The sequence below is a fragment of the Manihot esculenta genome, chromosome 16, assembly GCF_001659605.2.
Source record: "Manihot esculenta cultivar AM560-2 chromosome 16, M.esculenta_v8, whole genome shotgun sequence".
NCBI lineage: Eukaryota > Viridiplantae > Streptophyta > Magnoliopsida > Malpighiales > Euphorbiaceae > Manihot > Manihot esculenta.
The window spans coordinates 26,942,179-26,965,103 of record NC_035176.2 but is presented as its reverse complement, the minus strand read 5'-3'; the positions used below and the strand labels follow the sequence as shown (position 1 = coordinate 26,965,103).

The window sequence follows — 22,925 nt, the reverse complement described above, 5'->3', positions numbered from 1 at the left end:
AGGAGTAAGACATACTTCAGATTAAAAAATCAAGGATTACAGAGAAAATAAAAGCAAGATAGCAGAAGTAGCGCAAGAGGCAGAGCAACGAGTGAAAGCAAGAGGATAAGTTTGAAATGGGTAAAGGCAAAAGAGGGACGTTTTGACAGAATTCTCCTAGAGCCACGCAATAATAATTGGGATCTCGAAATTTACCCGCTCATAAATTATGAAATAATTAATGAGTGAGTAAATGGGCACTTAATGATGGCTAGGCTCTGGACGCTCGGGCCTTAATAAAGCCCATACTAGAAAGATTGGGTCTTAGCTCTATTAGGATCCAATGCGCGGCCCTATCCCTTCTACAAGCCTAGAATTTGTCTCGACAAATCGGGTTGGGCGCGAGCTTGCAAGTGGGGCCTGACCTTCAATATGCATTAGCTCCACAGGCAATAAACCCTGTAATGCTTGAGATCGTGTTCAACTGGAGTCGGATGTAATTAAATAGTCGTTTGATGATAGAAAAGAATGCAGTATATTCATACGTACAACAAACGTGAATATAACAGAATATTACAAATATAAGACGACAATTACACGTTCTTAAAAAAATAAAAGAGAAAATGAATAAAAGGAAATAAAGAGGATAGACAAATCAAATTTATCAAAATATCCTAAATCTAAGCTTTTATTAGATTTCAGAGATCAGTTACAAATATTAAAATTATAAGAACTAAATTATTACAAATTATTAAAATAAATATATAAAAAATAAAATTTAAAAAAATAAATTGTTATAATCTAATAGTAGATTTTAATAATAGAACTATTTTGGTAAGAGAATGAAATCTTAAGAACTAAATTACTTCTCATCAAAATGACAGAAAACTAAGTTCTAAATTCTATTAAACTTTAAATGAATATATTATAAATTACTCCAAAATTAACCCTTATTAAAAATAAAGTAACTTTATCTCCTTATAAAATTTTTTAACACAACCAACAAAATCTAAGACCATAATCAACAATAAAATAAGAACATTTTTCACGTTGTTCACCATTTATATGATCAACTCATATCTAATTATTTTTTATAAATTTAAGAGTTTAATAAATTATAATTATAATTTAAATATTATCTTCCGCATGAAAATTTTATAAAATTTTAGTTTAATTGATTTCTTTTCTAACCAATTAAAAGATTAATTTTTTTAATTTAAAAAATTTTAATTTTAAAATAAATTGAAAAAAAAAATCTCATGCTAAACTAAGGCTCGATGATTAATTTGAGAGTGTAATATGCAATTAACCTAATCAACCGCAATTGTTTTAGTTGACAAACTTTAAAAATATAATTTGAGAGAGAGCGAAGAGTAAGAAGCGAACAAACCGTATAGATAAAATTTTCCTCATCCATCAAAATAACTATTGATAAAATTCGTTATAGAAAGCAAATGTTAAATTATGAACTTGAAAGCTCATACGATAAAGTTCCAATGAGAGAATCCAAAGCAGGTTGGCGATCACCATTTTCTCCCACCAACCTAAGCCCAAGAGCTCGTGCTACAACAAACCATGAATCATGTTTAAAGCTTCAACAAATAATTACACCATCTGTGAACCTTCAACACACATTCTCATGACGAACAAATAATCTTGAAGCTAAATTCTTCTTCCTACTCCTACCCTTCGTACTTGCAGAGGTTCTCGAATCCCATGTATTCATGATGCTCTATCTTCCATATCATGTTTGATATTCCGACACCACCTGTTAAGACAAGCAGAAGACCTCTGTCAGAATCCATGGAGATCAAATAGCTTCGAAACTTGTAGAAAAGCGCAAGACTTTGAATGAAAATGATAGAGAAGGAACAACAAAGCTCACCTAGTGAAATTGCACTAACAAATATGGTGAAAGCAAGAATGAAGATGATGAGTGATGCTCTTCCGAACATAATGATCAATCTTCTTACAATGTGCTGTCCTATTAAGGCAGCAAATGTAGCCACAGCAACAAAGTAAAGAGCTGCCAGAAAAGATCGAATGAGTAAATTTGTTCGAGTTTATGAAGATAAACCAACTAGTTTCCCAATCAAGATTAACATAAGCAAAGTTGTGTTTTTGGCTCTAACATACCATAAGGAACTGGAAAACGTTTCAGAAGGTAGTATTCTACAACAGACATGGATGAGGAGAAGGTCATTGCAAAGGTGGCTGTTGCACTTGATACCTGCATAAACAAGTCATTAAGCACTTCACAGTGATTTCAATGCCAAGTTCACAAGATGGAAAATATTAAGGGAAATTTACGATTTAGATCCTATATTATAGGAAAACTCATTAGTTGGTTCTTCGATTTTGAAAAATAAATTAAAATATCTCCAGAATTTTAAAAAATCTACTAATTAATCATTTCATTAGTTTTAACTATTAAGTGATTTACTAGTTAGTCTTTGTAGTTGGTAAAAATTTATTAATTGCTCTCTCAATTTTTTAAAATATTAACTAATTAGTTCCTCTATATTGAGGATATTTCAAATCTTTTTGCAATATTTAACTGCTAAAATTAACGAAGAGACTATTTAGTAGACTCTTTAAAGTGTCAGGTACGTTTTAATATATTTTTAAAAGTTGAGGGACTAATTAGTGAGTTTACCTTATATTACAATGACCAAATAGTAATTTTCCCAAACATTAATAATCATAGTGCAGAGAAGACTCGAATAATGAAGTTTGGAACTGTAGCAGTGACCAATTCATTTAGTTTTATAAGCATATAACAGAATAGATCTAGGCTCACCTGAGGTGGGATTCCCAGCTCCAAAAATAGTGGACCCATGATGAATCCTCCGCCGAGCCCGAGCAGCCCACCAACTACTCCAGCCAGTACACCACACGCACTGTAAAGTACAAGCTGATGCACCTTGAAATTTGTGCCAGCTTCTCCCTTCGATGCTATTATTCTCCTTCCCTTGTAAAGGCTCACTGCCTCATATAGTGTCACCCCAACAGAAACTGGAATCTGTAGAATATGAAATGGATACACCAAGCAAGATTTCTGAGACTTCTTTTCTGAAAAACATAAGAATTAAATGCAAACAATAACAGAGATGAATTCTTACTCATATTAATATGACATACCTGTAACAGGTTTACAATCCAATATTCTGTTGAACATGCAGACATATGATTCTGTTCCACAAGAAAAAAAGGAAAATCAGTTAGCCCTTGCTATGAATATTGCTTTAATGACAAGAAGGCGAAGATTAAAACCTTGGCAATCTGCAATGCAAGGAATGAAACCCAGACAAAAACAAGAAGCCCAAGTTCCTTCCAATAAACATTTTCAAGAATAGTAACCTGCAGGAATCACACTTCATTAATTAGTATTGAGAACTCTCTGATGTTTAATTCCAGCGGATGGAGTTAAGATTTAATTACCTCTGCTTCCTTGGTTTCCTTTTCAGGACCATTGGTTGGGCCACTAGGAAGAGGCTTGTATGCAACTTCTCCTCCCTCATTACCTGATACAACAGGAGACAATGTTGATTCACAGAGCTTTTATGAAAAAATCAAGGCTGGCCTTTCAAATAAACACTAGTTCAACTCACTGTTCGTCTCCGAACGCTTAGCTGCCTCCTGTAATAGTAGGGAGAAAAAAAGCAAACAATTAGAAAATGTATCATAAGAACTGCAAAACAAACTTTGTATTTGAATTCCAAACGAAGCAAAATAAATTACCTGTTTCATTATTGTTTCCTTTTTCCATGTCTCAACTCCCTTGAAGAATGCCTTTGTTGATGTACCTGCAAACCATGAAATTAGCCCATAAAGGGAGAAATAAGAGCAGAATGGGCAGCAAAAGCAAGTGAAGATCAGTTATAACTTACCAATAAAGAGAATAATAAGCAGTACTGTGACCATCCAGTCTGCAAATATAACATTGAAAGCAACTCCTATACTAATTCCCAGCATGAGCATTGGCTGGATGAGGAGAGTCAAATCATAGTCAATGATGGGCATATCAATTGTAGGATGCCTTAGCTTAAGGTTGTAGTAGACAGTTGAGGCTGCTGCACCCATAATCATACCTAACAACAACAAAACAACCTCAATTCACCACTTCATAATAGAACTACCCAACAAACTGTTTTCCTTTTGACCTAACTTCTCATGGTAAAATTTTACAATATAACCAACAAAGGTGATTGATCATGATGGATTCCATGTAGATCCAATGTAATTTATGGTTAAAAACATACAATAATTTGGAAATAAATGGGGATTCCTATCAAGAGTCTCTTACATTTGGATATTGCTGTTGCTGATTTGGGATCAAACCCAATAATTAAGCTTAGCATGGGAACGAAAATGCCACCCCCACCAACTCCTCCTACACTCCCAAATGCTGCTCCAAAGAATCCAATGATAGTACCTAAAACAATTTGCCAACTAAATTTCATTTCCTGCACACAAAAAAAAACTCTTAATTAGTAATAAAACAAAAATAAAATTACTTTTAACATTCCCCAATCTCCATAACCCAAATGTGAAAAGAGGAAAAGGAAACTTTTTATCACATAATCCATAAAGAAAAGTGTATCTTGCACACAACTATTTAAGAAACAAATGGGTCCTGAAGCTTCTAATCAAACATGATTGAGAAAGATAGCAGAATATTCTTGATAAATTATAATAGTTTCAGAATTTTACCGGCCAAACATGTTGATACCCTGATTGATCAGGCTGCCATAAGAAATCAGCAGCTTTAAGAAAATAACTTGATAGACCCTCCTCTGTTTCTGGGGCTCTTGTAAATTCACGCTTCAAGCCTCTCTCTGCTGAAACAAGCACGAAAGCTATTAGAAAGTTGAAGGACACCATTAACACCGATCTCAAACCTCGCCATTTTCCTCCAAACTCAGCCATCAGATCCTGATATTTAGCACCCACTACGCAAGTATTTTCTCTTTGTCCGGAAAACTCTCAAACACCAAACAATCTCTTCAGTTTTCTTACTGGGATTAGCTCAAACGTGGTTCAAAAAAAATTCCAAATTTCAAACTCTCAACCACCTCAAACTTGTCTAGCAATTATCTAAAACACCAGATCACAAGTTTTTCTCTTTCCCTATCTTTTCAGTTCTAAAAGAGTAATCCCATGAAAGAAAAAACAAGAAAGCTATTTCCTTTACACGTAATATGTAGCTTATGTAGGTGTTTGCTTTAGAAGAAAGCCGTAGAAACAAAAAGGAAACAAAGAGAAGAGACGACAACAAAGAAGTCTGTATGGGTGTGTGATTGGTACCCGCGAGATATGCGGATCCTGGGATAATAAAAAAACAGGTACGACCCAGAAAGTTTTCCGGGAAAACCAGATCAGAAAGAAAATTTATTCAGAAAAAAGAAAGCATGTGTATGAGATTTGGAGACTGCAGCTGAGCAGCAAGAGGAAAATTGTGAATATTCTTGGAAGACTTTTCTTTGATTGAGCGTCTCTCTTTTTCTCTCTCTATCTTTATGAACAAACAAACACACACATTTATAATGAAGAGAAGAGAAGAGAAGGAGTGAATGAATCTCCTAACTAAAAGCTGATTGCTTGATGAGAAAAAAATTTTTTTCCTTTTACTAATTTTTTTTTTCTAAGCATTACAGAATCCATTGGTCAATGTTTTGCAAAATAAGAGCCATCAACGCCAACTACCAACATTTTTTAAATTCATATAAAACCAACCATCCAATTGCTGAGCATTGCAGAGTTTGGGGGCTCCAGCCACTGGTGATAATTATTATAATAATATTAATACAATTCAAATATAAATATATTTTTTTAAAATTTTAATATATATATATATATATAACTTATTTTTAAAATATGTATTAAAAAAATTTTCATGAATTAATTAAAATGCATTCTTTTGTTCTACAAAAAAAATTTATTGGTTTTGTTTACTATGAGATAATAATAATATTTGATGAAATTTGAAGGAAAAAAAAAAGTTTAAATCAAACTCTTAACTTTTTATCAAAATTTACAAAATAAAACTCTCAACTTTATATTTAAATTCAAATAAAAATGATTTAATAAAATATCATTTTCTAATAATACTTTTTTATCATAAAATATTTTTTGAATAATAATTTTTTATAATTTTAAAATGTATTGACTATTTCCTATTATTGTATTTTTGCATTTTTTAAATTTTAAGGTTAATTAAAAAAATACTGAATTTTTATATTTTAAAATAAAAATAATATTTATTATTAAAAAAATATTTATTATAAGTAAAATTTAGGATTTTATTTGGTTAAAGAAAATGGACTATATTTATTTGAACTTTGATAAAAAGTTCAGGGATTAATTTAGACTTTTTACTCGATTTAAATTATGATACTGATTATTTTAATGAAAAATAATAAAAATAATATATGAAAATAAATTGGTAGGTACTGCAAAATAATTTTTTTTTTTTTAAAAAAAAAAAGAGAGCAGGTATTTGGCTGGATCGAGAGAGTCAACATTGGAAGGTAATTTATTTTAAATTTAATTATAAAATAAAGTTTTGTATTTTATTTCATTACGTAGAAATTATTTTTCTTCAAAAAATGTGTGAGGGTAAAATGGGAAAGAAAATCAGGTATAAATAATCGAATTATATTCGGCATCCAAACTAATTATGTTAGATATATAATTAAGTTTGAATATATAAATTAGCATTTAACTTTTATTTAAAAATTTAATAATAATTCTAATTTTAATAACTCATCTAATTTTATAATTAAAAAATTATTAGTGTTTAATTATGATATATAATTTAATAAAAAAAATTATTTAATGTAGATGAAATAAAATTGTGTTATAATTGGTTAATCTGTCAGAAAAAATGTGAGATGATTGACGTTTATGGCAGTTATTTCGACACTTAAGTCAATAAATTGAAAAAAATGACAAATATAAATAATTCTTTAAAATTCAAGTGTAATGTAAAAATTATGTACATTTGTCTATGCGATCATTAGTTTGTATATTGTAAAAAGATGGAGTTAACTATAGCATTTTTTAAAAATTCGATTGGTGTCAGCTAATTGATAAGGAAACCCACCGGCTAATTGAGTGGGGATCTCGTGATTATAAATATAATAAGAATTTGTTAGATGACATTCACTAGCGGTAACTTAAAGTGAAGGCTCAACCTATTTAGGAGTGGGCGACTCTTAATGAAGAACCGAGTGTCACTAGGGGTGTAATCGAGCCGAGCCGAGCCGAGCTTTGTAAAGCTCAAGCTCGTTTATTAAAAAAGTTTGGAAGCTCGAGCTCGAACTCGACTCGAGCTCTAATATTTGATTCGAGCTCGGCTCGAGAATTAAATATTATAATCGAGCTCGATTCAAGCTCGACTCGTGAAAGGCTCGTTCGATTTAATAACGAGCCTAATTCGAGCTCGAGCTCGAAAAGCTCGATTAAGAAGCTCGTTAATAAAACTCGAGTTCGAATTCGGAAAGATCGATTAAGAAACTCGTTAAAAAAGATCGAGACCGAGCTCAAAATTAAAAAGTTTGGTTTGAGCTCAAGTTCAGGCTCGAGCTCGAATTAATAATTACACTTTAATCAGTTTTTAATCATCATTAATTTAAATAATATAAAAAAAAGAGAGTGTACATAAAAAAAATTACGTAATACAATTTATAACTAAAATAACACAAATAAATATAAATTCAACAACATAATAAAATTAGATTACACACAAAGTTTAATATCAAACGAATAAAGTTGATTCCAACTTCCAACAGTCGAAACAAGCTAATATAATTTAATTATCTTCATAATCATCTTCATGCTTGTTCAATTAGTTAACTTGAATTTCAACTTCAACATCCATATAACCTTAATTAATTATTATTAATATACTTTGATAATTATTATCATCTTTTATATTGTATGCTTAATTATATACAAAATTTTTTTTATAATTATACTTTAATTTTAAAATGTATATAATTTTTACAACTCAATTTATCATGTAGTACTATAATTTTAAAGAATACTTATTATAATAATTAATATTAATTATTTGTGATTATACATTAAATCTTATTATAATAATTATATACAAAAGATTTTTATAATTTAATTTTAAAGAATATTAATTATAATAATTAATCTTAATTATTTGTAATTTTCAATACTATAATTTTCAAGTATTTATAATAGTTTAAATTTTATAACTTTATAGTTATTTTTATTTTTTTAATAATATATGAACTTGTTCATAAATTTATTTAACGAATTGGTTCACCAATTTATTTAAACAATATTACTCACGAGCCTATTTAACGAGCCTGCTCGTGAGCCTTCTCAACGAGCCTGCTCGCGAGCCTTCTCAACGAGCCAGCTCGCGAGCCTAAAAACGAGCAAGCTCGCGAGCCTTAACGAGCCGAATACTATGGAGCTCAAGCTCAGCTCGTTTAAGTGACGAGCCTCAAAATTGAGCTCGAGCTTTTATCGAGTCGAGTCTCGAGTAGCTCACGAATAGCTTGGCTCATTTACAGCCCTAAGTGTCACGATGTCCGAATCTTCCTTTTCACAGATGTGACTGCATATCGGCTTATCAGATTCTTGCCATATAACTCTGTCTTATGGTGAAAGCTCGTGTCTTACTTTAGGCGATTGTTGTGTTACATTAGAGGTCCCTCGCTGGTCTTCAAATCTTCATATTCGAAGGTGACAATTGTCTTCACGATCTGGGGCACGTGGCTCACTTAGATTGGTCTTTCTCTACTCACATCGCTTTGCCTGCTCCTGCCTATAAATGATGACTATCTTGTTCACTTAGATTGGTCTTTCCCTGCTCACATCGCTTCGCCTGCTCCTGCTTATAAATGATGACTATCTTATTCTTCAAGCCACATTCAAAATCTGCTGTCGAAATCGTCATATAAAAACCCTACTTCTCCTCTAGATACCATTTTTGCTTACAACTGACTTATCTGCAGAAAATATAATAGACTTAGAGAATGTAAATGCAACGGAGGTTGAAGATTTCTCTCCTATGTAATCTTTTGTAATGAGAATATACTTTTTGCATATCCTGCTGTTATATTTATTGACTCGTCCAAGATTCTCGCCAATCAAGACTTAAACAATCATTTTAAAAGATTGACTAAGGGATTAACACCCAACTAAAGAACCTGGTAAAAATTGCCTTCGCCAAAAAATGATTAAAACAGGATCGCTAAAAAGACATAATATCTGGTCGTTGGATTAACTAGTACCTTCTTCGTGGCCATAAAATAAATAACTTGAAAAGTTTGCAGAATGGGACCAACACCAGGACATATGGCCTAGCTGATATGAGCCTTGTGGCCTATGCATGAAAAGTCTTGGTAACTTTTTGTGAGGTGGGACTTACACTCAGTCATATACCCTGATGGATATCCACCTTGTGGCCTGATATAAAATACCCTTTTTAGCGGGTCTAACACCCAGATTAGGTGGCCTGGCGGATACCGTCTTGTGGCCTAGTCGTGAAATGTATCACAGTCTTAGAGTGTAAATCACACCAACTATCCCAAATCGACGTGGAACCGTGTGGCCTTAGTTCAATCCATGGAACTAAGTCAGCTTCTATCTGGGCGGGCTGAGCGTGCGTTGTTCTTGTTTTCTTCTTACTCACCCTGCCGATCAGCTTGGTTCAAGATCTTATCCAGCGCCTGGCCAAAATTGCTCCAAGCGATATAGTAATGCCTTGGCGAGCTTGCGAGCTTTCGAGCATTTTCTATTCCTGGCAAGTTCTCGTGTATTTTCTTGCCCCGACCAGTTCTCACGAGCTTCCGGGTACTTTCTATTCTTTAAGAGCTTCCGGAAATTTTCTTACCCCAGCAGTCCTGACGAGCTTCCGGGCATTTTCTAGCCCCGACCAGCCCTAATGAGCCTCCAGTCATTTTCCTCTTTGCGGACTTCACTCGTTCATTTAGCAGCCCATCCCGCTAGCGCCAACTTCTTAGCAACTTGCCAATCGTCAAAAAGTCTCACCCGCCTATAATGGGCCTTCTTCGTTCGCTAAAAAGTTTTAGAGTTTCAAGAGTGATTGTAAGTGTAATACCCGGCTAGAATCCGGCACCAGAATTCCTCGTATCTGGTGGAATCCGGGGTGTTGGGATTCTATCTAAGGGTAGGAGTTATGTGTTACTAAGGGTTATGATGTGTTTAAATGTTTTAAGGTTAAGGGAAGTGAGTTTTGAGTTGAAATGACCTAAGGCAGTTGAGCCAAGTTCGGCCGCCGAAAGTAAGTTCGGCCGCCGAAAGTGTTTGGCTTCCGAAGGGAAGTTCGGCCCCCGAACGTTGCATGGTCTTGCGTGTGATTGGGCAGCCGACGATGAGTTGGCCAGCCAAGCTGAGTCATAGCTTTTGACAGATGTTGGCCTCAGATTCTTGCCCTGAATTAGCCACGTCTTCTATGGCTCATCTGCAAGTGTTTTGAGCAGCTCATGCAGGAGTTTGCTCATTTACCACGTTTTGAAGGGTTTGAAGAAAGCTTTGAAGAGTTTGAGAGAGTTTGAGAGTGTAAGAGGAGGTGATCCGTTTTTCCCTTGTTCAGAGTGTGTAGCTTCTTATTACAGGAGGTACGTGATGTTCTTGAATATGTTTTCTAAAGGTTTTAGGGGGATTTGTGGAAGGCGATGCATGTTTAGGTTTTTAATGATAGTTTTGATGAGTTATGCATGTATACATGTGTATATGTTATGTTTGTTTTGTTGTTTGGGGTTATTAGCTAGTCTTGGACCCCTGTGATCATATACATGAGTATATGTATGTTGAGGAGGTGAAGTTTGCATGGTTTGAGAAGTTGAAGGAAAGAAGGAGATGGTTTGTCGTTGAAACTGAGTTCTGGATGAACTCAGGTTCGGCAGCCGAAAGTTCATTCGGCCGCCGAACCTCTTGCATGGTGGCTTAGGCTGCCACAGCTTGCCCCCGAGTGTTTTGCATGTTCGGCTCTGTTTGGGGGATTCGGCCGCCGAAGGTGCCGCCGAAGGTGCTTGAGTTTCGTCTCTGGAGAGGACATTCGGCCGCCGAACCTGCCGCCGAAAGTGTTCTGTCCAGCTTTTCTTTTGCATGTTTTGCATGACTGTTAGAGAGAGTTTTAGGGGATTCTTGGGGAGTTTAAATAGAGGTGGTCAGAAGCTAGTTTGGTCCCTCAGTTATGTCTTTATGTGTTATACAGACCAGAGGAACCAGAGAGAGCAGCAGTGAGTTCTGCTCCAGAGGTTCAGAACCTGCAGAGTCAGTCAGTCCAGTTAGCCCGAGGTGAGTGGAATTAAACTTAATGCATTGCATTGTTATTTGTTGATGTGGGTAAATGCTGAATGATCCCATAGTCACAGACAGGAAGACCAGGAGCCTTTGACTACGCCCTGGCACGTATAGCAAAGACCAGGAGCCTTTGACTACGCCCTGGCAGGTATATAGCAAAGTCCAGGAGCCTTTGACTACGCCCTGGCAATGGTAAGTTCACAGGTGTTATATACACATATACATATATGACAGGAAGACCAGGTGCTCGATTCTACGCCCTGGCACAGAGTTACTGGGACTATGTGGTGACAGGTTTACTCTTGATGTGGCTTGTCTGTGATATGGTGCATTCCATGAGATCATATTTTACTGAGATGTTTTACTGTTCTACTCACTGGGCTATAGAGCTCATCCCACTCCCTTAACCCCAGTTTTGCAGGTTCAGTGTACAGTGTACAGGGACAGTCCAGCAGAGTACAGGAAAAGTAAAGAGATCTGTAATAGCTTAGAGTGGACATGTAATATTAAAGAGATGTAATAATTGTTGCTTGACCTAGTGATGTATGTGTTGTACATGATCTGTATATGTATATATGTTTTTCTGTATGTGAAAACCAGGCTTAACAGGTATGAGTTAACCCATCTAGAGCAAGCTCTAGTCAGGGATACAGAGTACAGAGTACATGAGTACAGAGTACAGAGATAGTGCATGCACAGGTTAAGCCTTGGTTCAGAAAAGAGTTTTATTTTCACTGAACATGTATGATCATGTATGAGGTTCAGAAGAAGGCAAGGAGATATACGATGAGATTGCATCCCAGGTATTCTTCTTTGATCCTTCCAGCTGAGAAGGAGAGTTTTCACTCTATTATCGATGCAGCCAGGAAGATGGAAGCTAGTGCCAATATTCAGAAACAGTCACAGGCACAGGCTTCGGGTGTTAAGGCCCCTAGTTCAGGTTCTACAGGCAGTAAGAGATGGGATAGAGCGAGAGGAACAAGGAAAGGGTTCTGGAATAAAGTCAAGTCAGGTCTGGGAATAGGTAGTGGCTCAAGCTCTGGCACAGCTCCAGTCTGCAGACGCTGCGGAAAACCACATGGAGGAGTTTGTCGGTTGGGATCTACAGCTTGTTTTCGATGTGGACAGGAAGGGCATATTGCTCGGGATTGTCCGCAGATGACTTTTGCACCATCCCAGCAGATGAGTTCAGGCAGTGTGGTACAGCCAGTTGTACGGCCAGCAGCTCCAGTCATACCTCAGACTAGTGGCAGAGGCAGAGGTAGAGGGGTAGCCTCTACTTCAGCAGCAGGTTCCCGAGGTGGAAATCCGGTAGCCCCAGCACGGATTTTCACAGTGACACAGGAGGAGGCTAACACGTCGAACACAGTGGTGTCAGGTAATCTCATCATTGGGTGTTCAGATGTGTATGCTTTGATGGACCCCGGTGCTTCTCATTCCTTTATTGCTTCGAGAGCCATAGAGCGATTGGGTTTGATCAGTTCTGAGTTAGAGTATCCTCTCTGGGTCAGTGGACCTAGATGTGACCCATCAGTGGCAGTGTCAGTCTGTCGTTTCAGTCCAATATTCATAGAGGGTAGATGCCTTCCATGTAACACCCCCTACCCGGTTAATGAATTAACTGAGTCGGAGACATTACATCTTGTAACAATTCTCTTATTTTTCCTTTACTTTATATCATGTAAATCATGGCTGTTTTTTTTTTTTTTTTTTTTTACAAAAATCCGGCAGAGTTTCCCCTTAGATATGGACTTAATTTCACCTGTGAAAAGTAATATCACACTTCTATCAATTTCAACCTTAACCCCCAAACTTCTTTCAACATCGATAAAATTTCAATTCAGATCAAACCCTTGAAATTTCTCTTTGATTTCCCTTCTTTTCTTCAAATTCTTCTTTGGAAAGGTGTTGGGAGAAGATGGGGAATTAATTGGAGGTGAAATTTTGAAGCAAGTTTGGTGTAGAGAAAAAAAAGATGGAGGAAGAGGGGTTTAGGCATATTCACGGGAAGGAGAAGAAAATGAATGGGAAAGATGAATTCCCTTCCTCTTCTAGTCTTTTCTCCTTTATTCTTTTCTTTTCTTTTTTTTGTTTTAATTGTGCCACTTGGCTTTACATTAAAATTTAATTCTTTTCTTTTCTTTTCTTTTCTTTTCTTTTTCTTTTCTTTTTCTTTTCTTTATTCATATTCTTTTTATTATTTATTTCTTTATTTTTATTTTATTATCCTTATTATTCTTTATCTTATATATATATATATATATATATATATATATATATATATATATATATATATATATATATATATATAGGATGTTACATTCCAGCTGACCTTGTGGTTCTAGACTTGACAGATTTTGATGTCATTCTAGGGATGGATTGGTTATCTACATATAGTGCTACATTGGACTGTCGAGAAAAGCTAGTGAGTCTCAGAGACCAGGATGGGTCAGAGTGTGTCTTCAGAGGAGACAGGAGAGGTACACCCAGAGGTATGATTTCAGCCCTTCAGGCTCGTCGTTTGCTTAGGAGGGGTTGTCAGGGGTTTCTAGCTCATGTGAGAGAGCTAGACAGTCAGGTTAGGGAACCAGCCACAGTACCAGTAGTCCGCGAGTTTCTCGATGTGTTCCCAGACGATTTGCCAGGACTACCACCTGATAGGGAGATAGGGTTTGAAATTGAATTACTGCCAGGTACTAGACCTATCTCTATTCCTCCCTACCGGATGGCGCCAGCTGAGTTAACAGAGTTGAAAGCACAGTTGCAGGACTTGGTAGATAAGGGTTTCATCCGCCCTAGTACCTCACCTTGGGGTGCTCCCGTGCTCTTTGTCAGAAAGAAGGATGGATCCCTCAGACTTTGTATCGACTACAGACAGTTGAACAAGGTCACTATCAAGAATAGGTATCCCTTACCGCGGATTGATGATCTATTTGACCAGCTAGCTGGAGCAGGTTGTTTCTCGAAAATAGATCTGAGATCTGGGTATCATCAGTTGAGAGTCAGAGAGGCAGATGTGCCTAAGACAGCTTTCCGGACCAGATATGGGCATTATGAGTTCTTAGTGATGCCGTTCGGGTTGACTAACGCCCCTGCAGCATTTATGGATCTCATGAACAGGGTATTCAGTGAGTTTCTGGATCACTTTGTCATTGTGTTTATCGATGATATTTTAGTGTATTCCAGAGATGCAGAGGAGCATGCCCAGCATCTGAGGATAGTATTGCAGACACTGAGAGAGCATGGTTTATATGCCAAGTTCTCGAAGTGTGAGTTTTGGTTACGGAGCATTGCCTTCTTGGGACATGTGGTATCAGCAGAGGGTATTGAGGTAGACCCTAAGAAGATAGAGGCTGTAGCTAACTGGCCCAGACCCACTACAGTGACTGAGATTAAAAGCTTTCTGGGACTGGCAGGTTACTACAGGAGGTTCGTGCAGAACTTCTCAAAGATAGCAGCTCCTATGACCAAATTGACTCAGAAGAACCAGAAGTTTATCTGGTCAGACCAGTTGTAATGGAGCTTTATAAGCTCTTTGACGAAGGATTACAGTTAGAGTTGTCTGGTACAGGTGCGTTGATAGCACAGATAAGAGTGACACCTGTGTTTCTGGAGCAGATAGCTCAGAGACAGCATGAGGACCCTGAGTTGATGAAAATTGCCAGGACTGTTCAGTCAGGCAATAGTGTAGAGTTCAGATTTGACAATAAAGGGATCCTTCGCTATGGGAGTCGACTTTGTGTACCAGATAGGGGCAGTGTGAAGGCAGACATTATGAGGGAAGCTCATAATGCGAGGTATAGTGTTCACCCAGGAGCCACCAAGATGTATCAGGATCTGAAAAGGGTCTATTGGTGGCCAGCCATGAAGAAAGAAGTGGCGCAGTTCGTGACAGCCTGTGAGGTTTGTCAGAGGGTGAAATTAGAGCATCAGAAACCAGCAGGAATGCTTAACCCATTACCGATTCCAGAGTGGAAATGGGAGAACATAGCCATGGATTTTGTAGTGGGTTTACCAGTAGCGTCCAACAGGATAGACGCGATATGGGTGATTGTGGACAGACTCACAAAATCTGCTCATTTTCTTCCCGTACGGAGTAACTATTCTGTGGATAAGTTGGCACAGGTTTATCTGGATGAGATAGTGAGGTTACATGGAGTTCCAGTGTCTATCGTTTCAGACAGAGGACCTCAGTTTACTTCCCGCTTTTGGCGGAGTCTGCAAAGTGCGATGGGCACGAGATTAGATTTTAGTACTGCTTTCCACCCACAGACTGATGGACAGTCAGAAAGGACCATCCAGACCATAGAGGATATGCTTCGCCTATGTGTGTTAGACTTTGGCGGTTCTTGGAGGCAGCATCTACCTTTGGTGGAATTTGCCTACAATAACAGTCATCATGCTAGCATTGGGATGGCTCCTTATGAAGCATTATATGGGAGGAAATGCAGATCCCCTGTTTGTTGGGAAGAGGTAGGAGAGAAGGCTCTTGCAGGGCCAGAGTTAGTAGACATTACCAGTAGAATGGTGCCCATGATCAGAGAGAGAAGCAGAACAGCTCAGAGTAGACAGAAAAGTTATGCAGACGTTCGCAGAAAACAGTTAGAGTTTCAAGAGGGTAATTGGGTATTGCTGAAAGTGTCTCCAATGAAAGGAGTGGTTCGGTTTGGCAAGAAAGGTAAATTGGCTCCACGGTACATTGGACCCTTTGAGGTGTTGCAGAGGATCGGAAATGTGTCGTATAAGCTGGATTTACCTGCTTCTATGGAGAGAATTCACCCGGTATTTCATGTTTCTATGCTACGACAGTTTGTGTCAGATCCGAACCAAGTTCTGAGTGAGCCTGAGGTGGAGATTCATACAGATCTCACCTATATAGAGCAGCCAGTGCGGATTCTGGACACGCAGATCAGACAGCTAAGGAACAAGGAGATTCCGATGGTGAAAGTATTATGGAACCACCATAATCTAGAAGAGTGCACATGGGAGACGCGGGAGTCTATGCTCCAGCAATATCCATATTTGTTTTGAGGTTAGTTTCCTTCTTGTGTTGTTATGTTGTGTTTTAGGAACATCCGAGGACGAATGTTCTTAAGGAGGGGAGAATGTAATACCCGGCTAGAATCCGGCACCGGAATTCCTCGTATCTGGTGGAATCCGGGGTGTTGGGATTCTATCTAAGGGTAGGAGTTATGTGTTACTAAGGGTTATGATGTGTTTAAATATTTTAAGGTTAAGGGAAGTGAGTTTTGAGTTGAAATGACCTAAGGCAGTTGAGCCAAGTTCGGCCGCCGAAAGTAAGTTCGGCCGCCGAAAGTGTTTGGCTTCCGAAGGGAAGTTCGGCCCCCGAACGTTGCATGGTCTTGCGTGTGATTGGGCAGCCGACGATGAGTTGGCCAGCCAAGCTGAGTCATAGCTTTTGACAGATGTTGGCCTCAGATTCTTGCCCTGAATTAGCCACGTCTTCTATGGCTCATCTGCAAGTGTTTTGAGCAGCTCATGCAGGAGTTTGCTCATTTACCACGTTTTGAAGGGTTTGAAGAAAGCTTTGAAGAGTTTGAGAGAGTTTGAGAGTGTAAGAGGAGGTGATCCGTTTTTCCCTTGTTCAGAGTGTGTAGCTTCTTATTACAGGAGGTACGTGATGTTCTTGAATATGTTTTCTAAAGGTTTTAGGGGGATTTGTGGAAGGCGATGCATGTTTAGGTTTTTAATGATAGTTTTGATGAGTTATGCATGTATACATGTGTATATGTTATGTTTGTTTTGTTGTTTGGGGTTATTAGCTAGTCTTGGACCCCTGTGATCATATACATGAGTATATGTATGTTGAGGAGGTGAAGTTTGCATGGTTTGAGAAGTTGAAGGAAAGAAGGAGATGGTTTGTCGTTGAAACTGAGTTCTGGATGAACTCAGGTTCGGCAGCCGAAAGTTCATTCGGCCGCCGAACCTCTTGCATGGTGGCTTAGGCTGCCACAGCTTGCCCCCGAGTGTTTTGCATGTTCGGCTCTGTTTGGGGGATTCGGCCGCCGAAGGTGCCGCCGAAGGTGCTTGAGTTTCGTCTCTGGAGAGGACATTCGGCCGCCGAACCTGCCGCCGAAAGTGTTCTGTCCAGCTTTTCTTTTGCATGTTTTGCATGACTGTTAGAGAGAGTTTTAGGGGATTCTTGGGGAGTTTAAATAGAGGTGGTCAGAAGCTAGTTTGGTCCCTCAGTTATGTCTTTATGTGTTATACAGACCAGAGGAACCAGAGAGAGCAGCAGTGAGTTCTGCTCCAGAGGTTCAGAACCTGCAGAGTCAGTCAGTCCAGTTAGCCCGAGGGGAGTGGAATTAAACTTAATGCTTTTAAATGGCTGACGGAATGTTTTAGCATATCTCATGCATCATGATTATGCCTAGGGTTGCTTGCATTAGTATCCACGAATATGTTGCATTGCATTGTTATTTGTTGATGTGGGTAAATGCTGAATGATCCCATAGTCACAGACAGGAAGACCAGGAGCCTTTGACTACGCCCTGGCACGTATAGCAAAGACCAGGAGCCTTTGACTACGCCCTGGCAGGTATATAGCAAAGTCCAGGAGCCTTTGACTACGCCCTGGCAATGGTAAGTTCACAGGTGTTATATACACATATACATATATGACAGGAAGACCAGGTGCTCGATTCTACGCCCTGGCACAGAGTTACTGGGACTATGTGGTGACAGGTTTACTCTTGATGTGGCTTGTCTGTGATATGGTGCATTCCATGAGATCATATTTTACTGAGATGTTTTACTGTTCTACTCACTGGGCTATAGAGCTCATCCCACTCCCTTAACCCCAGTTTTGCAGGTTCAGTGTACAGTGTACAGGGACAGTCCAGCAGAGTACAGGAAAAGTAAAGAGATCTATAATAGCTTAGAGTGGACATGTAATATTAAAGAGATGTAATAATTGTTGCTTGACCTAGTGATGTATGTGTTGTACATGATCTGTATATGTATATATGTTTTTCTGTATGTGAAAACCAGGCTTAACAGGTATGAGTTAACCCATCTAGAGCAAGCTCTAGTCAGGGATACAGAGTACAGAGTACATGAGTACAGAGTACAGAGATAGTGCATGCACAGGTTAAGCCTTGGTTCAGAAAAGAGTTTTATTTTCACTGAACATGTATGATCATGTATGAGGTTTACAGGTACACAGAGAGTATAGCAGGCTTGCTACGGGTTCTGGCGGCCTTAAGCCGACCTGAATCCTAGCGCCGGTGACGGTCCTTTTTGGGGTCGTTACAGTAAGAGCAATAATAAATGTCTTGGAGACTTTTTATGAATTGGGACCAACACCCGGTCATGTGGCCTGACTAACACTTGCCTTGTACCCTTCTAGAAAATATAAACTTTTTGTGAAGCGAGACTAACACTCGGTCACGTGGCTTGACGGAACCTACCTTGTGGCCTTGTATCAAATGCTTTGTTTTATGGGATTAACACCTGGATTATGGCTTGGTGGATACCCGCCTTGCGACCTGATGTAAGATGCCTTGTTTAGCGGGATTAATACCCAAATTAGATGGTCTAATAGATACTCACATTGTGGCCTAGCATAAGATACCTTGTTTAATGGGACTAACACTCGGATTAGGTGGTTTGATGGATACCTGCCTTGTAGCCTGGCATAAGATGCCTTGTTTAGTGGGACTAACACCCGGATTAGGTGGCTTGATGGATTCTCGCCTTGTGGCCTGGCATAAGATATCTTGTTTAGTGGAACTAACATCCAGATAGGTAGTCTGACAAATTTTCGCCTTGTGGCCTAGCATAAGATGCCTTATTTAGTGAAACTAACACCCAAATTTGGTGGCCTGATGGATACACGCCTTATAGCCTGGCATAAGATACCTTGTTTAGTGAGACTAACACCCAAATTAGATGGCCTGACAGATACCCGTCTTTGTGGCCTTTAATGAATGCTCTTTAATTCTTTTGAAGAAGGAAATCCCATCATTCCTTTTCACTAAATAACACATGAAAATACATCGTTAACTATTATTGGTAAAATTTACAGATACCCGTCTTTGTGGCCTTTAATGAATGCTCTTTAATTCTTTTGAAGAAGGAAATCCCATCATTCCTTTTCACTAAATAACACATGAAAATACATCGTTAACTATTATTGGTAAAATTTTTCTCATATTACAAATATTTCAGGAGTGGAGAATGACTCGACCATCTAACTTGGCCAACTTATAAGACCCTGGTCGAATAATCTTCAATACTCTAAATGCTCCTTTTCAATTTTTATCCAACTTACCAGACCCGGTATTACCTCCTGTTACATCTGTTCTTTTAAGGACTAAGTCTTATATATTAAAGATGTGTGACCTGACTCTACTGTTGAACATTCAAGACATCTTCTGTGACTTATTCTTTTTTTTTCCTACCATCGCTGGGTCCTCTTGCAATTACATGTATAACCACTACAGGTTTACGGTCAAGGATAGTTTCAGGAGTTGTTACCTCGAATTTGAGTCTCCTCTCTCCTCTGTTTTTTCTAGCAAACTTTTGAAGTATGTTGTCCCTTGTTAACATATCGATCTCGTCTTTCAGCTGTTAGCATTCCTCCATTGTATGTCCATGGTCTTCGTGAAAGTGGTAGCACCTGGTCTTGTCTCGTCTTTTGGCTTTCTTAGGGTTGAGCTTGGGAGGCCACCTAACTTCCTTGTCATTTTTCCTGATTCATATTAGAATATGTGATTGTGAGTCATTCAATGAAGTATTGTTCTTATACTTACGTTGGCCATGCCTTCTTTGGGAGACTAGATAACTTTTGTGAACTTCTTCATATCCTCGCTTCTCTATCTTTTGGTCTTTCTTTTGACTCATCCTTTTGTCTTCTCTCAATGTTTGGACTTCGTCATCCAGCTTGATGTACTTCTGGAATGTGCACATTAGCTGTTAGTACGTAGCGGATGGGTTCTTAATTAGGAAATCTGTGAACTTGTCATTGCGTGTTTCTTTCTTCAATACTTCACATGCTATCTCATGATTTAATTCCTTCACCTATATTACTTCTGCATTAAACCGTGAGATAAAGCTCCTTAAAACTTACCCTCTCCTTGGCGAATCTTTCGCAAGTCAAAGGAGAGTTTTTTAGGAGATATACAAGTAATAAACCTAGATTTAAATAACATAATGAATTATGTAAAGTTCTGAATTAAATCCGGACACAGATGTTGGTACCATTTCTAAGCTAAACCTGTGAGTATTGATGGAAACACTCGATACAACAAGAAACCGTTGACATCTTGAAGCTGCATGGTCGTCCTAAAGATCGCCAGATGACTTTTAGGATCTGCCGTTCCATCATATTTGTCCAACCTTGGCACTTGAACTTTGTTGAAAATTTTTTTCCTAAGATTTCTTCTAACAATGGCGAGGTATCATCCAAGCTATAGTCCTCATCTTGCTCCTTCTGATACCTTTACACGACCCATCTTCCAGTCGATGTTTTTCAAAACCTCATCCGATGACTCTTCATCCTTCAGTTTGGCCTTTCCTTTGGACTGCACTTGGTTCGCTTCTATCCATATCCTTAGAATATCAATGAAAGCATTATCCCCTCCCTTGGGACCATGAATGATGCCTCCTCTCAAACTTTGTATTACTCGAGAGTAGCCTGCAACCTTTGATGTATTGGAGCATTTGCTCATTGTTCAAATTGTTGAGACCTACTTTATTGACCATAGAGGGTGTTTTGTCCGCTATCCGGAGCGAAAGAAATAATAGCACCCTCATTAGTAGCAATCTTAGTAGCAGCTCGTGAATTGCCGGCCATTTCGAGAGAAAGAAGAGAAATATTTTTTTAAAAAAGAAATGAGATAAGAGATCGATTTTAATCTAAATGAACAGAGGAAATTCAATGGATTTTTTTGTTACGGAACCAAATGATGTGATCGAAATGAAGCTATGCTATGATTGGTTAATATGCAAGAGAGAGAATGTGAGGTGGTTAGCACCTACGGTAGTCACTCCGACGCTCAAGTCAGTAAACGGAAGAAAATGAAGAATAATGGCGAATGTAAAGAATTGCTTAGAACTCAAGTATAGTTATGTAATAATTGCGTACTTTTGTCTTTGCAATCACTAGTTTTTATACTGTAAGAAGATGGAATTAACTATAACATTTTCTGAAAATCTAGCTGGTGCCGGCTAATTGATAAGAGAACTCACCGATTAATTGATCGGAGATCCCGTTATTGTAGACGTAATAGGATCTACTAGATTACATCCTCTAATGATAACTTTGAAGACTCAACCTACTCAGATCTTAATGAAGAACATGGTGTTATAGTATCTGAGTCTTCCTTTTTATGGATAAGACTGTGTATCGGCTTATTAAATTCTTACCAAGTAATCTTGTTTTATGTTAATTTTTTGTGTGATCACGTATGTTAATTTTTTTTATTAATTTAGAAATTATTATTTTATTTATATGTATATATCCAACTTTTATTAGATAGATTTCTGTAGATAAACATGTAATTTGAGAGGTATAATTTAGTAAAAGTTTGATATTATCTAAAAATAATTGTTATTGTCTATCCATTTCATCAATATAAACTTATACCTATTTAAACATAGGTTAAGAAAATGTAATTAATATAATTAATTTTATTTGCTTTCTTAATGTATTTTGAAAAGTCCTTAATTATTATATTATTAACAAGTTAATTAATAATTTTCAAAAACTCACTAAAATGTTCCTAAATTTAAATTTTATTCGATTCTTTTGTTCTTTTATTTATTTTTTAAGTATATTCCCGTAAATTATTAATCAAAATTTAAATATATAACTATGTTGAGTATCTAGATTTATCAATGCTTTTGTCTCGTTTATAAAATATATTAAAATATTTATTTTTTATAAGGAAATTTTAATATTTTTTAAATATTATTTATCAGTTAAATGGATGGATGCATGAAAGCATTTAATGCAATAAAAATTTAGAAACATCTTAATTATAATAAGTAAGTATTTTATAAAAAAATAAATTTAAAATTTCGATTTTTTTAAATATATAAATACATATCTTTATAAATTAAACATAATAAAATTACATTTAATTACTAACATTATTATTAATTAAAAATAGCATTTCATTATATTATTTATAAAAATATGTTATTATCTTTATATTTTAAAATGATAATATTCTTTAAATGCACATTCACTATAAAAAATTTAAAATAAAATATGATTTTTTAACATTTAATTATTTTTAATTAATTTATTGCTATTTAATTTAAAAAAATAACATTTAAATTCACCATAAAATTAGTTTTTTCAAGCTATTTATTTAACAATTTTAATATTTTTTTTTCAAAGAAAAGTGATAATTTGTCCCTTAACCACACATGGGCTCTAAAAATGTACATGGGAGAGAGAATCAAGATTTATGATTAAAAAAAAAAAAAAAGAGAGAATCAAGATTTAAAAAACAAATAAAAAAAAAAAAAAAAAGAGATACCTAAGCGGTGATATCGCAGTTGGACTGTTTAATAAATACACCTAGTTATCAAAATAAATAAATATTAAAAATTATAGTGGGTCCAGCCAGCGATAGGCTTTATAGAAAATTTTTGTATTGAAT

General features: G+C 36.9%; 1 protein-coding gene across 2 annotated transcripts; it reads right to left on the bottom strand.

Annotated features, from left to right (window-relative positions):
- Nucleotides 1–1,373: 1,373 nt before the first annotated feature.
- LOC110604024 (sulfite exporter TauE/SafE family protein 3) lies at nucleotides 1,374–5,673 on the bottom strand. 2 transcript variants are annotated; one of them, XR_006349069.1, is made up of 12 exons: nucleotides 4,693–5,673; nucleotides 4,286–4,445; nucleotides 3,870–4,070; nucleotides 3,721–3,785; nucleotides 3,591–3,618; nucleotides 3,421–3,503; nucleotides 3,253–3,339; nucleotides 3,121–3,171; nucleotides 2,780–3,001; nucleotides 2,116–2,232; nucleotides 1,865–2,005; nucleotides 1,374–1,747 (listed from the first exon to the last, which is right to left on the bottom strand). XR_006349069.1 is itself a non-coding variant. In XM_021742053.1 (12 exons), the coding sequence occupies exons 1-12, from the start codon at nucleotides 4,906–4,908 to the stop codon at nucleotides 1,662–1,664; spliced, it is 1,434 nt and encodes a 477-aa protein (XP_021597745.1). In that variant the 5' UTR covers nucleotides 4,909–5,673; the 3' UTR covers nucleotides 1,374–1,661. The 2 variants fall into 2 exon arrangements, 1 of the variants encoding a protein (XP_021597745.1); XM_021742053.1 differs by having other exon boundaries at nucleotides 2,116–2,209.
- Between the last annotated feature and the right edge of the window lie 17,252 nt (nucleotides 5,674–22,925).

Bases quoted from the DNA above. Each gene is read 5' to 3' on its own strand.
- LOC110604024 (XM_021742053.1), bottom strand. From the start codon at position 4,908: ATGGCTGAGTTTGGAGGAAAATGGCGAGGTTTGAGATCGGTGTTAATG. The intron at 4,071-4,285 runs GTAAGAGACTCT...TGTTGTTGTTAG, and splicing joins AGCAACAGCAATATCCAAAT to GTATGATTATGGGTGCAGCA. The intron at 2,006-2,115 runs GTATGTTAGAGC...CTTTTCTGGCAG, and splicing joins ACGTTTTCCAGTTCCTTATG to CTCTTTACTTTGTTGCTGTG.